Consider the following 22,180-nt stretch of genomic DNA (forward strand, 5'->3'; position numbering starts at 1 on the left):
TCCCTGTCCCCTGACTGCCCTCCGCCGCCCCATCCAACTCCTCTCCTGATTCCCTATCCAACCACCCCTTCTCGCCACGCCGCTCGGCTGGAGCCGGGCCACGCTGTCACCGTGCAGTGCCTGGAGCACTGGGTCAGGCTGAGCTTGCAGCCCCCCTGCTTCCCGCGAATCAGCTCTTCGCGCAGGAAGCCTGGGAGGGCTGAGAAGCAAGCGGCGGCTTCGCGCTCAGGCCCAGGGAGGCGGAGCAGAGGTGAGCTGGGGCGGGGAGCGATTCCCCTCCGCGCCCCTCCCCCCGGGTTACCTGCTGTGGCGCGGGCGGCTCCCCCCACCCCAGCTCACCTCCGCTCCGTCTCCGCCTCCCTGGGCTTGAGCGCGAAGCCACCGCTTGCTTCTCTGCCTTCCCAGGCTTCCCGCGCGAACAGCTGATTCGCGGGAAGCTGGGGGGGGGGATGGGGAGAAGCGGGGCAGAGTGTTCAGAGGCGGAGGCGGAGCGGAGGTGAGCTGGGGCCGGGGAGCGGGGCGGAGAGCTGGAGCACCCATGGGGTCGGCTCCTAAGGCGCCACTTTTGGATAATGTGCTCAGGGGGAGCAGCCGCTCCCTCTGCTCCCCCCCAGCTACGGTCCTGGTCACTTCAATTTACCGGTTATTAAATTTAGAAGCCCTTTTAGAACCGGTTGTCCCGCGCAGGACAACTGGTTCTAAAAGGGCTTCTAAATTTAACAACTGGTTCCCGCGAACCGGTGCGAACCGGCTCCCGCTCACCACTGGAGACTCCCCTTGCCGCTCTCACCCTAGGAGCCAGAGACCTCCCAGCAGGGCTGGTGAGTGCGGCCAGGGAAGGGGGAAGGGTGTGGTGGAGTGAGTGTCTGGGAGATGTGCGGGGGGTGCTGGGCTGTGAGGGTGTGGAGGGCGCTGGGCAGTGGGGGAGGTTTGTGTGTTTTGGGGTGCTAGGCAGTGGGGGCCTGTTGGGGGGTGCTGGGCAGTGAGGGAGATCTGTGTGTGTCAGGGCACTGGGGGTCTGTGTGGGGCATTGTTTAGTTGTGGTGGTGGGGCTGTGGGGAAGGGCACTGGGAGGGAGGGAGGAGAAATCTGTGTGTATTGGGAAACTAGCGAGTGGGGGGGTTCTGTGTGGGGTGCTGATGTGTATTAAGAGTTACCAGCTGGATTGAGGACTGATAGATCTGGACAGAGTTTATATTGAATGGGCAAATGAAAAAGATCGCAGGGAAAAACAGTAAGGTTAGTTTAGCCGTCTTTGACATTTCGACCAATAAGGAAATTAAAATGCATTTGTAATTACATATCTTATTCTTGGCTGATAATCATTTATTGATATTTTTTAGGAAAATTTTCAATTTAAAACACAAACTTTTGTTTTTCTTTTTTTACTTATGATGTCTATCTGAAAACCCATATAAATTGACACAAATTGCAAATTAAAACTTTTTAAATGTATAAGCATTTTACTCACTTGGGCGCATTTGCCTCATGGCACACAAATTTGAACTCTGCTTCAAAAATTTGCACAGAAGAAATTTTTCTTTTACCTTAATTATACTATCTTAGGAGCCCGCTATAACATAGTACCAAGGTTCAATACAAAGTCATATAAAAGTTATACAAAAATGCATAATGCAGAGATTTATCTACAACTGCATTGATTGACTGCTGTGTGCAGTAATATAGTGACCCCTGGACCTACAGGCTTCCACACACCGTCAGTGCCTTGCTAGTGTGCCATGCGCCGTGAGATATCTCTTCTCTTTGTGTGTGACTGTGAGTGTTTCCCTTGTGTGTGAATTTATTCAACAAAATCTTGAGCTTCATAATGGATACCATGAGTGAAAAGAAAAAGAGAAAAATAGAATCAGAGCACAGAGTTTTCAACACTGAATGGACGAATAAATACTTATATACTATTTCCAAAGACAAAATACTGTGCCTCGTGTGTCGCGAAACGTTAGCCGTTCCGAAAGAATACAACCTTCGGTGGCACTTTGAAACTAAGCATCCCAATCTCGCCAAATTGAGCCCAAATGAAAAAATAATTAAAGCAGCCAGTTTAGTGAAAAACCTTAGTAGAGAACAGCAAATTTTCAAGAAAGTGAGCACTGAGAACGATACAGTTACTAAAGTAAGCTTTAAAATTTCTAAGGAAATTGCTGCTGCTGGGAAATGCTTCACAGAAGGCGAGTTATTAAAAAAGTGTATGTTGATTGCTGTATCTGAGTTATGTCCAGAAAAGAGGGGAATATTTGAGAATGTCAGTCTATCACGCATGACTGTACGGAGAAGAATAGCTGACATTTCTACCAATTTAAGTGATCAGTTAAAGCAGAGAATCAGTGAATTCTGCTTTTACTCCCTAGCTATGGATGAAAGCACCGATTTAAAAGACACCGCCCAACTTCTTATTTTTATTAGAGGTATTGATAAAAACTTTGAAATTACTGAAGAACTTGCTGGCATGTGCTCCATGACGGGTCGCACAACCGGAAAAGAAATCTCCAGTGAAATGATAAAGTGCACGAATGATAAGTCGGGATTAGATTTCACAAACTTGGTGGCCATTTGTACTGATGGTGCTCCAGCTATGTGCCAAAAAATGTTGGAGCAGTTACTCTTCTTGAAGAATTTATCGGGAGAGAAATAACCAAACATCACTTCATTATGCATCAGCAGGTTTTGTGTAGCAAAGTCTTAAAATTTGAGCATGTAATGTCAGTGGTAGTTTCCATTGTAAACTACATCCGTTCTAGAGGACTAAAACATAGGACATTTCGAGCCTTTCTTGAAGGGGTAGACACCGAGTGCAATGACTTAATCTACCATACAGAAGTGAGGTGGTTGAGTCGAGGAAGAGTGCTCCAGCGTTTTGTTGCTTTGAAAGAGGAGGTAGCAAAATTCCTAGAAAATGGGCCAATAAAATTCCCAGAGCTTGAAAATGAGTCCTGGAATCAAGATCTCTTTTTCTTTTGTGATATTACAGCACACCTGAATGATCTCAACATTCAACTTCAGGGAAAAAATCAACTTATATTTCAAATGTGTGCAGCAGTGAAAGCTTTCAAAATGAAATTGAAACTTTTCAGAAGTCAGCTGTCAAAAGGTGAAATGTGTCACTTTCCCACTTGTGCACAGCGTATCCCTCAGCACAAACACGCCGAGTTAGGAGAAAAATACGCAAAGCACATCATTCTTTTGATTGAAGAATTTGACAGAAGACTTACTTTGTCTAAAGAAGAAGACGTCCAGTTGAAGCTGATTGAAGATCCCTTTTCTGTGGATCCAGAGGAAGTGCCACTAGATTTGCAGTTGGAGGTTATTGAACTTCAGTGTTCAGCAGTTTACCGAAATAAGCACAGAGAAAGCAGCTTGCGGGACTTCTACAAAAGTCTGGACAATGAAGTTGCACTGAAAACGTTCAGCATTTTTGGACGCACTTACATATGTGAACAAACATTTTCCATCATGAACATGAATAAAAACAAGCAACGTTCTTCTCTGACTGACGACCATTTGGAAGACATTATGAAAATATCCACTTCAAATATGACCCCCAAATGCGACAAGCTTGTTGCCGAAAAGAGATGTAATATTTCTCATTAAATTTGCAAGGTAATTATGAAAAGTACAAATGTTTTCTTTCAACGGAACAGATGTTTTTAATTTTTCCATGATTAATAAAAAAATTTAAAATAATTTAAAAAATTGTTTGATTTAATTGAAAAATTCTTAATAAAGTATCACACACCCTCCCCCCCAAACCTTAGCTGTTTCGGCGGGGCGGTGCTGGGGAAGGAGGGTTTGTTTCCGCGGTGCTGGGCGGTGCTGGGGGGGGGGGTGTTTCCGCGGGGCCGGGAGGTTTCGGCCCTCAGCTGTTTTCTTTGGAGTAATATGGCCCTCGCCGCTTTACGAGTTGTGCAGGCCTGAGCTATGTGATGCTTCTGTGCAACAGGTTTGTTTGACATACAGGCCAATTATCCCTTTGCCAGGTATTTAGGGCCTGATTTTTAAGACAAGTTAGACACAGAATTCCATATGCCTAATCTGTGAGTGCAAGTGCTTTTATTGTGCATGCAAATTGGGAAATTGTGTGCGCAAAAAGATAATAAGTTAATGCTGTACATATTCAATCATGGTAATTGCATATGCAACTTAGTCATGCAGTTGTAAGCCCAAACTGTCTGAAAATCTGCCCCTCTGTTTGTTATAGTAACAATTAAAAAATAAACAAACATTGCAAGCTTATAATAGCTAGGATTCTCTAAATATTAGTTAAATCTGTTGTCTACTGTAGCTAGTGTGATCATTTTGGTACACAATACAAGTTTAGCATTTTCCCTTCGAAACTCTGTGTAAAACCTGCACTAGCACCAACTGCTGCAAATTAGGAACACAGTTGTTAGTGATGTGGTGCCGTAAATGTACATGTCATTTACAACAGAGAAAATGCATGTCCTGAAGAGCTGGAAAGGTGTGAGTGTGTGTGGATCACAGGTTGAACCACAGTGGGAATGCTTCATGATCAGGTGGGTTTTCATGAGATTTCTGAAGGTAGAAATGGAGGATGCTCAATGTATGTTAATTGACAGCTAATTGCAAAGGGAAGTGAGTCAAGAGATAGATAAGGGAGCAGGCCATCGGGAGTGGGAAGGGATACCGGACTTTCTGACAGTCAAAGGGAGTTCATATTGCCCCGGTCAGGTGGAACTCACTGCCTCATGATAGTCACAGACTGATCTTCAGGATCCCGCTGCTCCAGCCTGGTAACACTCCCCACGGACAGTCACACTGGGCCTAGGCTTGCATGGTCCCAGCTTGGTAGTACTCCCACCTGAGAAGTCGCACTGACCCATGGTTTGGGCTCATGTTTTTTCCCTTTTCTCTTTTCAGATGAGCAACAAAAGGTCCAATAGCTTCCGCCAAGCCATTCTGCAGGGGAACAGGAGGCTGTGCAGCAAGGCACTGCTGGAGGAGTCGGGACTAAGCCTGTCCCAGAGGCTAATTCGACACGTTGCGTATGAGACCCTGCCACGCGAGATAGACCGGAAGTGGTACTACGACAGTTACACCTGCTGTCCTCCGCCCTGGTTCATGATTGCCATCACCATTGTAGAGGCAGGTATCTTACTGCGCCGCTCCTGGAAACCCCTCCCAGAGCACCAGCAAGTGTGGGGAGACTTTTACCCCACACGTACAGACCATGGCTCTGCCAACACGCCTGCTTCTCTTGAACCCGCATTGCCCCTGTGGCCACACTCGATGCTCATTTGGTGATCTGCATGAATAGGCCGTAGGGTGAAATCAACACATTCACTTTCACATTTAAATTGGAGATTTGCAGAAGTCTAGGTCATTCATCTGCTGCTTCCCACTGCATGAGCTTCTGGTGTGGTACCTCAGTACGGCTTCAAAGTTCTGCTTAAGTTAGTTGTCAATGGGCCAGTAGGCAAAGGGTGGAGCCAGTGGTCCAGTCATCTGGCTGGAAAACCTAAAACCTCTTGTCCCTTTGGTCCAAATCCCCTTTAGCCTTTGAGCTAGATAAATTTGGTTTCTATGGAGTTTACTCCATCCGGGGATCTTTAGAAGACCATACAAAGCAAGGTTCTGCATGGATGCTAAAGACTCTGGTACCTTTCATAAGGGGTAGGTGCTTGCCTTATCATTCTTCAATAAAACATGTCCCTACCCCTCAGGTTTCCTCACTTCCCTGCTCGTGGTGACTGCATTTCAGTGGTGCTGTCCAGCTGCAGTTTGTCAGGTGCTTTTGGGTCCTTTGCAGTGAAAGGTTGTATGTAGATTTAAAATAATTTTGTTTTTGAGGGGTTTTTTAAATGTATCTTAATTGTAGTTTGTTAGTTCCTCAGAGCAGGAACCTTGTAATCATGTATGTTTGTAAATGGCTAGTACGCTATAGTGCTGTCTAAGCATGTTGTAATAGCTGGGGGAACCTATTGCTCAAGTTGGATGTTGGATTGTAGTTTATTTCAGCGGGGGGATGGTGTTCATTAACCGAAGAATCTCCCTGGTTTTCTAGGTTGCCTTTTTTCTTTACAACGGAGTGGTATTAGACAGATTTGTGCTGCAAGTCACCCATCCTTTATACCTGAAGAACTCATTAGTGTATCATCCTCAGCTCCGTGCTCAGGCTTGGAGGTACCTAACCTACATATTCATGCATGCCGGGTGAGTACTTCACAAATTTCAGAGGTTCCCCACAGCTGAGTTTCCAGAGAGAGAGAGATTGACTTGAAACAGTTCAGAATTGGATTTTATAAAAGATTTTTCTGTTGCAAACGGCCATGCTGTGAAGTAGAACAAATCGCATGCTGTTGAGGGACATGGTAAAATATTGGGCTGTTGTTCAGATGGGATACCTTCAAAGTCCTTGTACTGGAGGAAATGGTACTAGTGATTCGATAGGTGGTGCTTGTCTCTCACTACTGAGCCAGTGACCCCAACATACATATCTGGGGCTATGTAGCTCTGCGCTTCCCCAACTGTCCATTTGCCCAATTTCCCCCAAGTACAACTGGGTGGATAATGGAGAAGAAAACTGCAAAAATGTAGCTGAATTTTATACCAAATTTGCCACATTTGGCTGTGAGATGAAATCTGGTCTTATGGCTAAAGTACTGGACTTGGATTGAAGAGGTCTGCGTTCTAGTCCTGACTCTGCCACAGACAGCCTGTGTGAGTTGCTTAATCCCTCTGTGCCTATAATATATAATTACTTAATATTTTGCTATCTTATTGTATTTGGTGGCACCTAGAGGCCCCAAATCAAGATAGGACTCTCATTTTGCTAGGCGCTGTACAAACACACAGTATGAGACAATTCTTGCCCTGAAGAGGCAACAAGACAGACAATCAAAGGGGAAACTGAGGCACAGAATTAAGGGACTTGCCCAAAGTTACACAAGAAGTCTGCAAGCCCAGCTGGGAACAGAATCCCTATTCCCTGCCAGTGTCCCATTCCCTGGACCTCTCTACCCCACAGGGGTTTTATGAGGCTTGCTTAATTGGTATTTGTGAAGTGCTCAGATGCCATAGTGATGAATGAGCACCACAGAAGAGCCTGTAAACGGCTGAAATGTCCATGCTGCTTTTGTGTGTATGTGCGCGCGCCAGTGATCTCTATCTTTGCAAATGTCTGGATAGATAAGTTGTGGTTTTCCCCTAAATTTTTCACTGGAAAAATCATTGTGACAAACTTCTCTGCAATAGTTTATAATTTGAACCTTACAAGGAAATGGCTAGAGACTCTTCCTTTCTCCTCCTCCCCCCCTTAAGTGAAAGATTAGATTTCCATTCATCAGTGGTGCCCATTAAAATGTTGAAAAGACCCATCTGATGTTCCTAATTTGCTAGTGAATAGCTCCCTAAACATGCCTCTACTCAGCTCGCAATTGGTCTTGTGCATAAGATCTCACCCAGATCTTTCAAGTAAACATCAGGTAAATTTCCTAGGAGGAACCAGTTTTGTTTGAAAGACAGGGCAAAAAAGAAAAAGTTAGAAGAAATTTCCAAAACACCTGTGTCTCCTGCATGCCATGGCCCTCCAAAAACGGCCTTGTCCAAACACATCTCCAGCTTGAGGGTGGTGAGGGCAGATGGTGGGGGGCAGAGGAAGAGACACTTCTGCTGGACAGGACACAGACCACACATGCAAAATGTGAAGTGGAAAGGTCCATCTTTGAGGAACTCAAGTGAGGATGAGGGGAAAATTGGCCTTATAACAGAAAGTTACTCTCAACCTTAACTATTGAGCAGCAACCAAGGGCTTGTCTTCACTGTCAAAAAGCTGTGTTTTTTACCTCAGTATAATTAATGCCCATGAGCTATCCTGAGGTAAAAACTGAAGCAATGTCTACACTACTGGTGCTACAGCAGCACAGCTACGGTGCTTCAGTCGTGCTCCTGTAGCGCAATTGTGTAGACATTTCCTAGAGTGACAGAAGGGGTTTTTCTATTGCTGTAGTTAATCTGCCCCTCTGAGAGGCAGTAGCTAGGTTGAAGAATTCTTCTATCAACCTAGTGGCATCTACAGTGCGGGTTAGTCGGTTTATTTATGTAGCTCCAGGCTGTGGATTTTTTACACTCCTGAGCAATGTAACTAGGTCAACCTACATTTTAAGCATAGACTTGGCCACAGTGAAGACTAGGCACTGTCGCTTTAGTGTGAGGTAAACTCACTTTGGTCAGTCTCAGGCAGGCAGGGGTATGTATAGTGCTGACCTTGGCAAGTTTTCCTCACAGTAAACCTCAAGAGCCTTGTTTTCACTGTGTTTTTACCTGAGAATCGCTCATGTGCATGAATTACCTTGAGGTAAAAAATGTGTAGGTCTAACTCTCCATAATACGTACTTGTATACCTTGTATGTACATACACACGGGTGTATGTGTATTATATAGCTTGTACAATCAGATAAAATAGCAAACTGCTTTGGGATCCATTTGAATGAAAAGTAAGATTATTAGCGTTTAAACTTCTTTCTTTATTGTTTGTAACATGGCTTTCTAATCCATGAAATGTCACCACTTTGCCTTAGCAAGCAGCGCTCTGGTGTTAGTCACACACTTTGCTTGAAAAGTTTGCCAAGCTCTTTATTTACCAAGTTTACTTCACAGCCCTGGCTGGTTTCGGAGGGAGGCGATAATGAAGACAGTATCTAACGTCTAACCTTTGTAAATATTTGAGATTTATCCCAGAGAGCCTCATTACTTTTGCAATGAATTCTAAATCATGTAGATACATAACCATCAAAACCACACACAGTCCTTGAATAATAAACCCTGTAGCAGTTTTTATGAGGAAGCAGCATCAATAGTTAGATGGTTAAATGATCATTTATTGCTGACTTATCTGTATTAAGTCCCTTTCGTATCAGGAGAATAGATAAATCCCGAAAAGGTAATAATCTTTTTACTGTGAGCCCATTATTCCCATCTCATTTTCAAAGGGCAGGCTAATCCAGTGGTGTGGAGTCTATTGCTGTTATACCTCCTGCTGAGACTTTAACATGGTAATTTGCATTCCTTAATTTACTGCACTCATCTGCTTTTTTTTTTTAAAGTGAAAGTGACAGTCAGAAGGTGTTGGAGAAGAAGGCAGTTGCTAAGGCCAGCTGGCAGCGCTTCTAGAAAGATTCCAAAAATGCACTGTTTGTGTCTCCGTCCTGATGGAAAGAGCTTTTTAAAGAGGCCTGGAAGCCAAGCCGAAGCTGTAAATTTTGCCCTTCTGCTTTCATGCAAAGCAGCTGTTGATTATTGGGGGGCCTACCCATTTATAACACGGCCGTAACTAATGACTTGCATTGATTCTCAGTCCCATTTGTTTGGTCCCAGAGAAGGCTAACGTCCTAATAAATCAGTTACATTGTCATTTCAAGAATGACACATTCAGAGCTGGAGAAAGCTAATTATGTTTTATGGGTGCTTATTGACTATGGAACCTCTGATGCTCTTAGCTTGATGGGAAAGTGGGCTGAATAGGCTCACGCCTGGTAACGTTTTTAAGAACAGGCACATGTGTCAGATCCACTGAAATAGCTTTTAGAGTCCCTAACAAGAATAAGCTTTGCCTGCAAAAGCTGCCTTGCTAAAATAAGGACAGTTGCTTGGTTTGAAAATGTTGGACACTCCCCAGGATGGTTACTAAGTGTCAGCCTATTGTTTTCCTTCTATACAAGGGCAGTGAGATGCTCTGAATCATTCCTGTGATCTCTATTTGACTTTCACTAGGCATTCCCAATTAAGTGCTTGAGTCCCCTGTACCTGCATGAGCAGAATGAACACAAGAAAGTGACTATGCCTAGTGGCTCCAATGTTCAGAGCAAGCAGAATAAGCACATTCAGTTAGGTTACAGCAATAGGTTACAGGGGGGAGGGATAGCTCAGTGGTTTGCGCACTGGCCTGCTAAACCCAGGGGGTTGTGAGTTCAATCCTTGAGGGGGCAATTTAGGGATCTGAGGCAAAAATCTGCCTGGGGATTGGTCCTGCTTTGAGCAGGGGGTTGGACTAGATGATCTCCTGAGGTTCCTCCAACCCTGATATTCTATGATTCTAATGTCCAATAATGATAAACTGCAGAACAAATGTGGGGAAGGGTGGATAATTAGAGAGGCTGATGTCTTAATAGGTTTGTTTCTATCTTCCTTTAAGGACAGGATTGTGCCTTCCAGAACAATGTTTAGTATTTTTTCCAGCCTAATTTTAAAATGTCCCAAAGGATGAAGCTTCCACCACCTACCCAGGGAGAATATTCTACAGCCTCCACAACAGGAAGATTTCCCTGATATTTACATTAGGCAAATCACAATGCTAACATGAGGAAAGCCCAAAGGAACTAAATATACCTACCCCAAGATAAGTGATGACTAAGGCACTGGGGACAGATAACTGATTGGACATTTGGGTGGTGAGAACACCACGGGTGACCAGGAGCTATCTAGGATGGCATAAGGGATGCGTAGTACCATTGTTAAAGCACTTGGGAATCCTTTAGTAGCAAAGGGGATGTGTAAATATTTGTACGATGCTTTCAAAAATAGAAAAGGACATCTGTGAGCCAAGTGCTGTTGATTAGATGTAAGATCTTTGCTGTTCTAAACTCATGACCAAACACAGCGGAAATCTACAGCATTGGTGTCTTTTTTTTTTTTTTTTCACAGATGCATCTGCTTGGGATTCACGCTTTCCGCTTGGCTCCCACGCAGGATGGCACTTGTTAACGTGCACAGTAGGGATTGTGAACGACAGGCTGGAGTTCCGCAGGCAGCCTTGACACTGCGTTCTGCACCGCAGGTGGGAGTTGCACAAGCACTCAGCATGGGTCTAGCTCTGTTTCTGCTGCAGCCAATCAGCGTTTTACCATTGACTTTAGTAGGAGCAGAGCTAGGTCAACCCTGAGTGCTTTTCACAATCCCTCCTAGCACTTGATAGATCCCCCACGTGAAGCCAACCTGTGTCAGCCAAACGTGAAATCTCTACCTTCTTTCTGCTCCTGGCTGCTACGAGCAGATAGGGACAGGCCCAGCAAATGTTAGGACATGGGGGGTGGGGCTTGCTAGCAGGAATCCTGAAGCAGCATTGTGTATCAGCAAGGCGAAAAAGGAATTGTCGTGGGACAGCTGCACGTAACTTAGAATTGCCTTGAAACTCACATGTCAAATTGATGTGCAGAGCCGGAGGGCATACAGTCAAGTGGTTAGAGCAGAAGATTGAGAGTCAAGGTTCTTGGGCTCTTGTCTGTCTCTGCCACTGTCTTGCTGTTTGGCTTAACTCCTCTGTACTCCATTGTACCCATGTGTGGGAAAAGGGTTAATAAGAGTATTGTGAGGCCCAATTGCTATTTGTAAAGAACTTTGCGGTCTTTGAAAGGACCGAAGGGCTGCAAAGGAGGATTAGCAGTAAAAGCAATAAGTGATGTAACGTGCTCTAAACAGCTTGGTTGTGGGTCCCCTGATTCCAGTAACCATGCTTTTCTCTAGTATTGCTATTTATTTCCATGCAGAAGCTATTTCTAATTTTATACATGCATCAGTAGCTTCAATTATGCTTTGGCAATTATGAGCACTACGCTGAACAGGGTTTCACTTAAAGGTGAAATCATTTCATAGCATCTGCTTGGTACGATAAAAATGTTTTCAGGCAGGATATTTTACTCACTGTCTTTTTATCAGTAATACCTGTGCCACCAAAGTTTTGATCTTTTCAGAGTACAATTTGGTATCAAAAGGGAGAATACTCACAAATGGATTTGATTTTGCAGAACTGGACAATAGAAGGAAACCAGGAATCTTCTCTCAGTTGCATTCCTAGCCCCTGAATCAAACATAATCTTCACTTAACCGTCTTCATCACCCAGTGTATTTGGTGGATCAATGCATAGTGAATAGTCCATGGCTCTACATTCCTGCTATATGCATTGGTTCACACATTTTCCCCATGCTATATATTCCTTGAAGCCAGGCCATGCCTTGTTGTTCAGGTTCACGTAGTAACAGGCTTGAATCTGAGTAATGTGTGGAGCATTCCTAAGACCGCTGGTCTGAATCAGCAGACAACTTCTTATAGCGATCCATTACCAATGCTATTGAGAGGGTGAAGTGTCTTCTTGTAAAGAGAGTGACCCTTATAACATGGAAGATGAAGAGAATTTGGTGTAATCTTGGGAGAAGACAGAATTCTTATGAAATGGTTTGACAGAAAAATCAGGGAGTGCACTCTCTATCTAGAATTAGCCCACTTAATCTGGGGATTATTTGTAATGTTCTTTTGGAACAATAAAAATCTAACATAATATCCACCCACAAAATTCACTGACGGAATCCACCATGGTATCCTATAATAAATGACTGGGGAGTGTGAACTGTATCCATCACAATTGCTCTCTATTGGATGATGTCAGATCTGTTCAATTTTATGCGCCAACATTGTCTTCTAGTGGCTGCAGCCTGCAAGGCTAAAACCCCCAATGTTACTACAGCTAGTGGTGAATCTTCCTTAGGCTTTGGCTTTGGCTTTGTTTAGCTTTTAAACAAAGGACCTGGTTTTTATCCCCTTGCCACGTACACATGTCTTAGATTTTACTGCGGTGGAGTTTGTAGTCATGGATTCATGACAAAACCCATGCCCAGGGATAGCAGCCTGTCTCTCCAAATGCAGGTATCAGAGCATGTGATATGAATATTGATGGTAAAACAGCTGTAGGTCAGTGACTTAAAAAAAAAATGCATGAAAGTTACATAGACTGAGCCAAAGAAATCTGTGATTAGAATCTAGATTGTGGCTCACTTGGCCTCCTCTTCCAAGACATAATTACATTGTGGGAAACAAGGGGAAAACACAGTCAGAAAGAACACAACTAATGGTATTTTTCTTTGCCCCAGGATAGAACACCTTGGACTCAATGTTGCTCTTCAGCTTCTGGTTGGGGTTCCCCTCGAAATGGTGCATGGAGCAGCAAGGATTGGCTTTGTCTACATTGCTGGAGTTGTAGCAGGTAAGTGGTTTGTCTGACTCCAGATGAACATGCGCTGGAAGTATCACAGTTTAATTTTCTCAAGGGTTTGGGTGTTTATGGTATGGGAGGAAAGGTGCCCGCATTCTTGGGCAGGAGTTCTTTGCTTTCTGTGCCAAAGACCATGCTTGGGATGATGCTGGCCATTTAGCCTTGCCATTGTAATTCTAGCACTAAGGTTATAACACTCGAAACATGGCTCCATTGGCGTCATACAGTCCGTCTTGCAAATAGCATCTGCAGGATGCAATATTTTGGGAATGACCTTGCACAATGGTGCTGATGTGGGCAGCAATTACTAAAGTACCCCCATGTCTCTGCCATGTCAGTTCTTTCAGCAGCAAGGAAGCCTTGATTTTTAGCTCTTCATTTTCCTTTGAGGTGCATGCATTTCTACTTGGCAGGGAAAGCCAGGCAGGTACTTCAAAGAACGTAGCCCCCATTCCGAATTGCAAAATTTTCCATTTGTTTAAAAAAAAAATTTTTTTAAACATTGAGCCAAATTCTGCAAACTATACAGCCCAGGTGCCTTCAGTGAACCTCAGAGCTCCATCTGAGACTCAGCGGGCGTGAACCACGCCTGGAAACCAAATATGTGGTTTGCACAAACCTCTGTTAAGCAAAACCTCAGAGGCTTGTGAAGGTGCTGATTGGAGCATAGACACATGGCAGTCTTGGTTCAAATGTGCTTTATCTGCTGAAAGACAGCAGCTGTGCCCAAAAGCCACCAGCACTTCCTGTAGAGCTCTCATGCAGTGCTTGCACAGCCTGGTGAGATCTGCTCCAGGGATGTACCACTGCTGAAGTACTGGCAAGGTCCATGTCCAGGGCTTGTCCAACTTAGGGCCTTTGTGGCATCACTGAACACTGGCATGATCTTGGCATTATGACATTGCATTTGCATCACTGTAGTGTTAGTCCCTTGGGGTTTAAGCAAGTGTCCCAATACATTTGCCATTCTAATAGGAGGAGGCAGAATTGCTCTCTTGTTCTGCCTTAAACTCTGGCTGGAATTTACGAGTTCAGAAGGAGAAGCAAAGTCAAAAGCCAAGATATATTCATATTTCACACACACACACACACACACACACACACACACACACACACACACACACGATTTTCAGGAGTGACTAAGTCGTTTATGTACCAGCCCCTGCCCTCTGAATTGTCAGACCCCTTTAAGGCTTCTCAGTTTGGGCACCCAAAAAGCTCACGTGTGTATCTCATGTGGCCGTGACAGCATTGCAGTAAAATGCAGAGACTGATCACGACTTTGTGTCCTCTGTGGCTTGGGCGGGCTGGGACTCTGGCCGGGCAAGGAGTTGGCTGGGGTGGGGCTCCTCCGACCGCAGGGGGTGCTCAGGGCTCCAGTGGGGGAGGGGAAAAGGAAGGGGTAGGGTAGGGATGGAGCCTCGGGTAGAAGGGGCAGGGCTGGACGCTAGCCTCCCCGAATGGGGGGTTCATGTGCTGCCCATGGCTGTGTGGACGAACTCCAAGTTACTTAGGTGCTTTTGAAAACTTCACTCCATGCCTATTGAGCCACTGTGATTTGCAGAGTCCGAGGCTGAAATGTGGCTTGTGGGAATCCAGCTGAAATCTGGGTCTACCCCACTTACTCTGCAAAACTGAAACATGGTCTGGCCAGGCTGGGTACTATTGTGTGGTAACCAGCTCCCACACCCTGCTGGCTTCTCATAGCGTAACTGAGATCCAAGGCGCAAAACTGTGTTGGACACTGTTTGGAAATATGCTTACAACTTGACATCTTAGCCCAGGGCTTGGCAGATGGGTCTACGTTTGACTAACTGCTTCCCAAAAAATACAGACTTAAAAAAACCAATTGCTTATAAATGCAAAGTGCAAAACTAGGACTGTTTTGAGAAAGGCCCATGCCAGGCAGCACAAGCAAAGCAAGCCACCATTTAGGGTTTGTTGTTTCAAATCACATGCGAGCTCTGCAGGCTGACTCCATCTCTTCCTTTGTTCGTGAGGTCATAGGTGGAATTGACTTGCCACAGAGCCACCTCTAGCAGCGGGACCGGAAGGGAGAAAATCTGTGGCCTTGGCCTTTATCCTTGGTAGCTCTGGCCTGCTCTTGCTTGAGGACCGACAAATTTTAACCGCAGCCAGGATTTGCAGGCCCACACACGCTTCTTATGGCCTGGGCATGTCTTTTAGTTTGTCCCGGCTACCATGCTCCTTATTTATGCTAAATGAATTCTCGGATTTCCCTTCATGTACATGCTTTTCCTTTCATTAACGGTGCTATGTACGCTGTGGAAGGCAGTGCTGAAAGTAATCCCTTCTTATCACCAGGTGAATACAACTTGGACATTGTTAATGTGAAGAATCACAGGCAGAAAACCAGCACACGATATCCCTTTGCGGTTACATTGGTTTAGCCAGTTATTTGACACATTTGATTTAAAACATGTTCCTGGTGCTTTGAACTGTGCTTGGCGAGTGAGAGAGAGCACATGTTAATGCTGTAGATGGAAGAAATAGAGATACAATAGAGCTTGTAAACAAATGGGGCAGCCCAAACATGCCCATCCCCTGCCCGTAACTGACTTTCATCAGGAGGGATAGCTCATTATTTCTAATCTAATTCTCTCCAGTTTGCTTGGCTCTGCTATTAGAATCTTTTGCTGTGCAGAGCTGGTGAGACTGAAAGGGATGTTTCCAGCACAGTGCCCAGGGATTTAATTTTGTAAATACTATTCTCATTAATGGTTCCTCGTTAGCTTCTCAGCCAGAGAACAACTCACTCAGCCAGGCTCCGTAAGAGCCCAGGAACCTGGCTCCGTTTCCCTGGGGAGGGGTGTCTTTCAGCTACCAGAATTAAGGGGGCATCTGCTCCAGTGTTGTGGATGTGCTGAGATTTGCGGGTAATGCAGGACTAAACCCCTTTCTTTCTCACTTTGACTGAAACGAGTCTCCAGATTTAACACCCTAACTTGACAGGTGACAGCTACATTTAATATAGTTAAATATTTACTAACTTGTTGCAGAGGAAACTCCTGTTAACAGTCTCCTCGGGCTTGTCAACATAGAACAGTGATATGCATTAGCGGGGTGTGAATTCTAATGCACAGCAACGTGTTGCGCACTAACTGGCCTGCGTAGACCCTGCTGCTGTGACGCCTCCGGGGGGTACTCAGAGCTGTGAGGCACCTCGCTACCACCTGTCCTTAGCATGAGGAACCCTTGTCTGTGCCTGTTGGGAGTCAGCTCCACAACTCCCCTGGCCACAGGTAACACACACACACTCTCCTCTAGGCCTACCCAGGCCCCAGTCTCTCTGCAGGTTAACAATAGGCACGCTCCAACCCCCGTGCATCTCCCTGGAGGATCCAGACCCTGTTCCACTGGACACTCATAGTATTCACAGATTCGCTGCTCCCAAAGAAGCAGTACATCCCAGCTGACTACTTCCATCTGCGGTCACCGCTCGGCTTAACACGCAACACTGAGATATGTTTATAGTGAAAACAAGGGAACGTTTATTTAGCAGAATATAGAGAGTCAAGTGATAGCTAGTAAAAGTATTGAAACAAATGGGTACCTATAAAATAAAATCATAACACACATTCTAGAACCTAGACTTACTTAACTAGATACTTTCCTGTCTTATAGAGGGATGCTCACCCAAAGTCCTTCCAGTGTTTACAGCCAGGCTTGGCTGTGATCTTCCATTCATGAGACAAGTCGTGCTTGTCAGCTTGCCCCCATGGTGAAAGATCCCGGATGTCTGTTTGCACCCCCAGATATATCAGAACAATCCATTGTCCTTATTCACAAGCAGGACCTCCCCCTACTCGTGGTTGTTTCCTGGGTACTCCTTTCTGGTAGATTTCTGGTGGAATCTCTTAATCAGCATCTGGCCCAGTATGCAAAAAGGCCTACAATGTGAAGCCTACAATACACATATGACCAGAGAGGGAGATAAGTGTCCATTACTTCCTGCCTGAAAGGAGCCTGTCCGAGGCGTGTCACCTCGTGGTGACCTGCCTTAGCCTCCAAGACCTTAAGAACATAATTTTTAGTACAGATAAATAACTTCTTAAATATTATCCATACATACATTTTGTGATGATTATGATGACCTGCAGACTACTGGCTCTTGGTAGAGACCTCACATGCCACCCTTTGGCAAATCAGTATGCATATATATATATATACATCCCTGTAAAACTTCATGCACCCACTGTGCCCTCTGGCATTTAGTACGAAGAGGTCCCTGGGTCACAGCTGGCGCACACTAAGAGTTCCCTACTGTTCGTTAACATAGTGGTGTTTGAAAAAGGACTACGTTAACCTGCACTAGAGAATTTCTAGCGTGCACCAGCAGAGTCTAAACAGGGCAGTTAGTGCGAGACATGTTGGTGCGCATTAGAATTCACACCCCACTGCTGCACACTACTGCACCGTGTAGACAAGCCCTGTGAGAGATTTGGTCCTGACAGACACAGCTTTGTGTTTGGCTCATGACCAGCCATGTCCCAGCAAACTTCCCATGCACACACTGTGCCACCATTGCAGGGATAAGATGTGTATAGTAACACAACATCAGTTCTTTCCCCCAATTGGGCAGAACCTGCTTTGCCAGACACTTAGGGGCCCAAGTCTTTTGAAAATGAGATTTAGGTTCCTATGTCACTTAGGTACTTTTTAAAATATTACCCTGTCTGTGTTGTTTGAATAGTGCAAAGGAGCCTTGACGCTTGATTAAGCCACAATCAAGCTCTGTATTAGCAGAGTAATTAGCAAAGTCATAAAAGTCCATTAGAAATTTTTTGTCCTTCTTAGGACTCGGCTGCTTTCTGCCGTTGTGTGGTTTTCCCCTCTTCCTTGCTAATCAGAAATAATCTCTATTATCCCTGCCTCATGATGCTGGCTTAGGCTTTGTCTGCCTTGTCTCTCTTCATCTCTTCAATTACTTTCTAAAATTCACAGTGAAAGGAGCTTTGTAACCTGACCCAGCCTGCCTCTAATTGAGATGAATAGAAGAAACCATGTCTTCTTTTGGATACATCATTATTATTGTACCAGCATAATTCGCTCTCTGAAATTTCTAGCTTACATACAACTTTTATTGGCCATCCTGACAGGGAGAAGATGACCTGGAGTCCTTGTTTTCTGGCTGAGCCCTGTCTCTGCTAGTGCAGTGGAAATCTAACCAGGGAGTGTGCTAAGATGGGAAGCAGATGGGCTATTCTGTTGCCTACTAGTATCCCAACCCATCTGGCTCTAGATGCTTTATTTTTCTTTCAGAGTTGTAAAATCCACTTGCGTTGTTTGCATCCAGGGCCGGCCATGAACCCAAGCAAAGTAAGCTGTGGCATAGTGTTTTGCATCCCACATAAGCTGTACAGCTCACGTGGAGTCATAGATTCATAGATGCTAAGGCCAGAAGGGAACATTATCATTTAATTTGACTTCTTGCATGACTAGCATGACATGATCTTAGGCTGGAGGATTTCACTCAGTGTTCCTGCATCAAGCCCGTAACTTCTGTTTGAGCTAGGGCACCTTCAGAAAGACATTGCATCTGGCTTTCGAAACTCCATTAGACATGCTGGCTCTATTACCTTCTTCTATAATGGCACCAGAAAGGGAACGAGAAGACTTGCCTGTAGGTCCCTTCTGGTAATGCCTGGCTCAATTTCCCCTCTTCAGAACAGTTTGGAGTCCTGTAAACTATAAGGCCAGCCCTGTTGGCATCTAATAGTGATCTGAAGCAACAACTTTAGTCATTTCAACTCACCCCGGGTGCAGCACCTGGCGCTTAAGGGCGCACTTTGCAGGCTTTGTGCTGGCCCTTGGCACAGGGGAATTGGACCCCAAATGCAGATATCCCACTGGTGTTATTCCTTGATCCGTCAGTGCTTGAGCGAGTTCCGAGAGAGGATGTAAGTGTTTGTGTCCAAGCCGCTGTTTCAGAAAACAAGTGCATAGAAGATGAGCTCCGCCTAGGAGAGCTTGAGAGAGCAGCATGGCAGAGTGAGCTGCAGCACTGAAGCTCTTGCGTCGTGGTCTGTCAGAGCACAGGAGTGTGTTATGCCAAACCCAAGTCGCGTTGGTCCTGATTCTGTGCGGCGCTGAGCGCCTCCTGCGTTTCACCTAAGGTGTGTTGAGGGCCCTCAGCACCTGCTAGGGTTTGGCCTGAGTTCTCTTTGCCTTCGTTTCCGTCTCGGCACAAGGGGAGGGATGCTTATCTCCCTCACAGCGGCGTGGAGGATTAGCGAGGGGGTGCTGGTGAAGTGCGCTGTCCCAGCCCTGGCACGACCACCCCCTCAGGCCTTGGCTCTCTGTCCGCTTTAGAAGGGCTGCAGTCACGCTTGGCTCAGTATCTCGTTTTACTTAGGAAGCAAGGAACTCTGTAGCTTTTCAGCTATTTCGTCTTAATGGGAAAATCAGACCGTGCTGGCTCTAATTTTCCTTTCAAAATGACATTGATGATAACAGCGAGAGTAAACAAGGTTAATGTGCAGTACAGGCTGCGCGTTGCCAGAACCGCTACACAGCTGAACAACCCAGGCAGCCAGAGTCACCAGGGAAGCACTGGGCCCCGCTTTCATTAAAGAGAGAACAAAGTCGTTAATAGAAGAGAGTTTAACTACCAGGCAGCCAGCCATTGCTGTTCTCCAGGACGTCCCCACAGCCCCAGCATAGGCAGCTAGAACCTAATACCCAAGAGTATTATTGGAAAGCTCAGCATCACTGCGCCTCTGAAGATGTCAGACGAATCCAAAAACTCAGAGTGAAGCTTGGTATGAACCAGCTGGTTTCCTGGCAGACTTGTCAGCTGGTTTCTCCCAGCATTGAGCCCAGATCTGCTCGAGAGGTGTGAGAACCTGGGGCTGGCTTTGGGGGAAGACACCAAACCACCACAAGTTTTGCATGGTTTGTATTATTAAATCTCTCTCTTTTGGTAGCGCTCAAAGGCCCCAGTTGGGATGGGGCCCTGCTGTGCTAGTCACTGTACAAAACAATCCTGGCTCTGAAGCGTTTACAGTCTATAGAATAATGTGAACACTTTCCATGGGAGGGTCTCCAAAGTCCCAACCCCCCACCCACGCATTAATGACATAAGCTTCCCAATACCCTGTGTTGTAGGGCAGTGTATAAACCCATTTCACAGGCTGGATAAACTGAGACACGGGGTTATCAATGGTCAGACTGGGGCTTCTGTTGCATAAATGTGTAAGAGAGGACAGAGAGCCCTTCTCCTCCTTTCAGCACCCAGTGCTTGGTGCCTGGAGTGCAAGTTGTGGGGCAGTCAGTGCTGCCAGCAACACTAGACAGCCCAGGGCCCCAGTGGCTGGAAGAACCACAGCCTGCTCTAAAGTGACTTGCCCAGGCTCACACGAGAAGTGAGTTGCAGAGTTGAGAACAGAACCCATATCTCTGTCTTAACCACAGGAAGATCCTTCCTTCCTAGCAGCCCTTCAGCTGACTGAGAACTAATGCTGGAGCTATGGTTCTTTTCCCAGCGCTGGGAGGGCAGAGAGGTCTAGTGGCCAGGGCACTGGACTGAGACTCAGGCGGTTCAATTCCTGGCTCTGCCACTGACATTGTGTAAGTCACTTCAGCTCTCTGTGCCTCTGTTTCCCCTCCCCCCACTTTGTGGGTCTCTTCTGTTTAGATTGTGAGTTTTCCAAGGCAGCGACCATCTCTTACTATCTCTGTGCGTGTGTGCGTGCAGTGCCTAGAGCAATGAGGCCCCAACCTCAGCTGGGGTCTTTTGGTGCCACTGTGTGATCCTAACAATGAATGATAACTGGAGAAGATGCACAGATATTTTGAGCCCTGCAGGATACCCAGTGGTCAAGAGGGAAAGGCCCCAAACCAGCTGAAGAAAACTCTTTCCATGTTGGAAAATGAAGAGTAAATAAAAATGAGAAAGTGACTTGGCTGTGCCCTGCTTTAGCTAGGCCTTTCTCCTCCTGGCCCTGCCTGGGTGGCCCATCAAGAGGTTACACACGTGTTTGGAGCAGGAGGTGCTGATCACTTAATCGTTCTGGGATTTCCACCAAGTCATGCTTGCATTAATAATAGTTAGCATTTCTCTTCTGTAGGTCTGAAGGCATTTTACAAGGTGGACAAGCATCATGAACCCCATTTTATACAGCGGAAACTCACACAGGGGGTGTCAGTGGCAGAGCCAGGAATAAAAACCCTCTTGACCTCCAATCCAGTGCCCCAGCCACTGCATCTTGCTGCCTTCTTGACACAGTTTCCTCTGCAACCGATTCATCCTTTTGTCATCTCCTGGATTTAAACTCTTTGGTGCACCATTCTGAGCCTCCATTCGTCACCATTTGAGTTACTGTTAGCCTTCACTGCTCTTGCATTTTCCTAAGTAATAAACTGCACTTGTTCACCCTTAAATCAGAACCCAGTGATAAGTCACAAGTCTCCAGTTCCTCCTCGTTGTGCAAATGTTTATCTTGCCAGGACTAAAATCACTTTCATTTTATCCTCTGGGGGACACATTTATCTCTTTGATGGTTCTTCACTGTTTTAACCCAAGCTGTGATTCCTTTTGCTGCACAGATTTTAAGATACTGTTAAGAGTTGGGTGAAACCTGGTTATGGGTTTGAGGTTGACAGGTGTGTCATCCTTCAGTTGACATAACTCAGAACCCACCCAGGAACTTTTGCCAAGGGGTGTGTTGTGAGAGAGAGAGAAGGCAGAACACAAAGCAACTGAGAACCAAAAAGGCCGAGAGAGAGAGAGAGAGAAAGCAAAACAGAGCAGCTGCAAGCACGGTGGCTGACCCTGATCAAATATATTTGATTGTAGTTTTAAAGTCGATGTAAAAGAATGTGTGTCACTCTCCTGGCAGTGCTGCTGGGCTTAGTCAGGTTCTCTAGTCAATTTATTCCCCTCCCCCAGTATTGCTGACTGCAGCCCCTAATGCATAGAAGAGGGTGCAGGTGGAGAGTTCTCCCATCAGTGGGAAAGTGTAATTAGCCATTTTCTTCTTCCAAGGTTCCCTGGCGGTATCAGTAGCTGACATGACTGCGCCAGTGGTGGGTTCCTCTGGAGGGGTTTATGCGCTCATTTCTGCTCATCTGGCCAACATAATAATGGTAAGTACCAGAACGATTGTCAAGCCTATTCGAAAGGGAATAAATTCTGGGAG

At 45.6% G+C, this 22,180-nt stretch overlaps 1 protein-coding gene across 2 annotated transcripts in view; it reads left to right on the forward strand.

Annotated features, from left to right (window-relative positions):
- RHBDL3 (rhomboid like 3) overlaps window positions 1–22,180 on the forward strand; it is a 63,370-nt gene that overhangs the window by 27,944 nt on the left and 13,246 nt on the right. For both annotated transcript variants that reach the window (XM_065416057.1, XM_065416056.1), the window contains 4 exons: window positions 4,897–5,121; window positions 6,041–6,189; window positions 12,898–13,010; window positions 22,027–22,127. In XM_065416057.1, the coding sequence (XP_065272129.1) occupies window positions 4,897–5,121; window positions 6,041–6,189; window positions 12,898–13,010; window positions 22,027–22,127 (588 nt within the window). The remainder of the gene's footprint in view (window positions 1–4,896; window positions 5,122–6,040; window positions 6,190–12,897; window positions 13,011–22,026; window positions 22,128–22,180) is intronic.

Source organism: Emys orbicularis, chromosome 13 (genome assembly GCF_028017835.1).
Source record: "Emys orbicularis isolate rEmyOrb1 chromosome 13, rEmyOrb1.hap1, whole genome shotgun sequence".
NCBI lineage: Eukaryota > Metazoa > Chordata > Testudines > Emydidae > Emys > Emys orbicularis.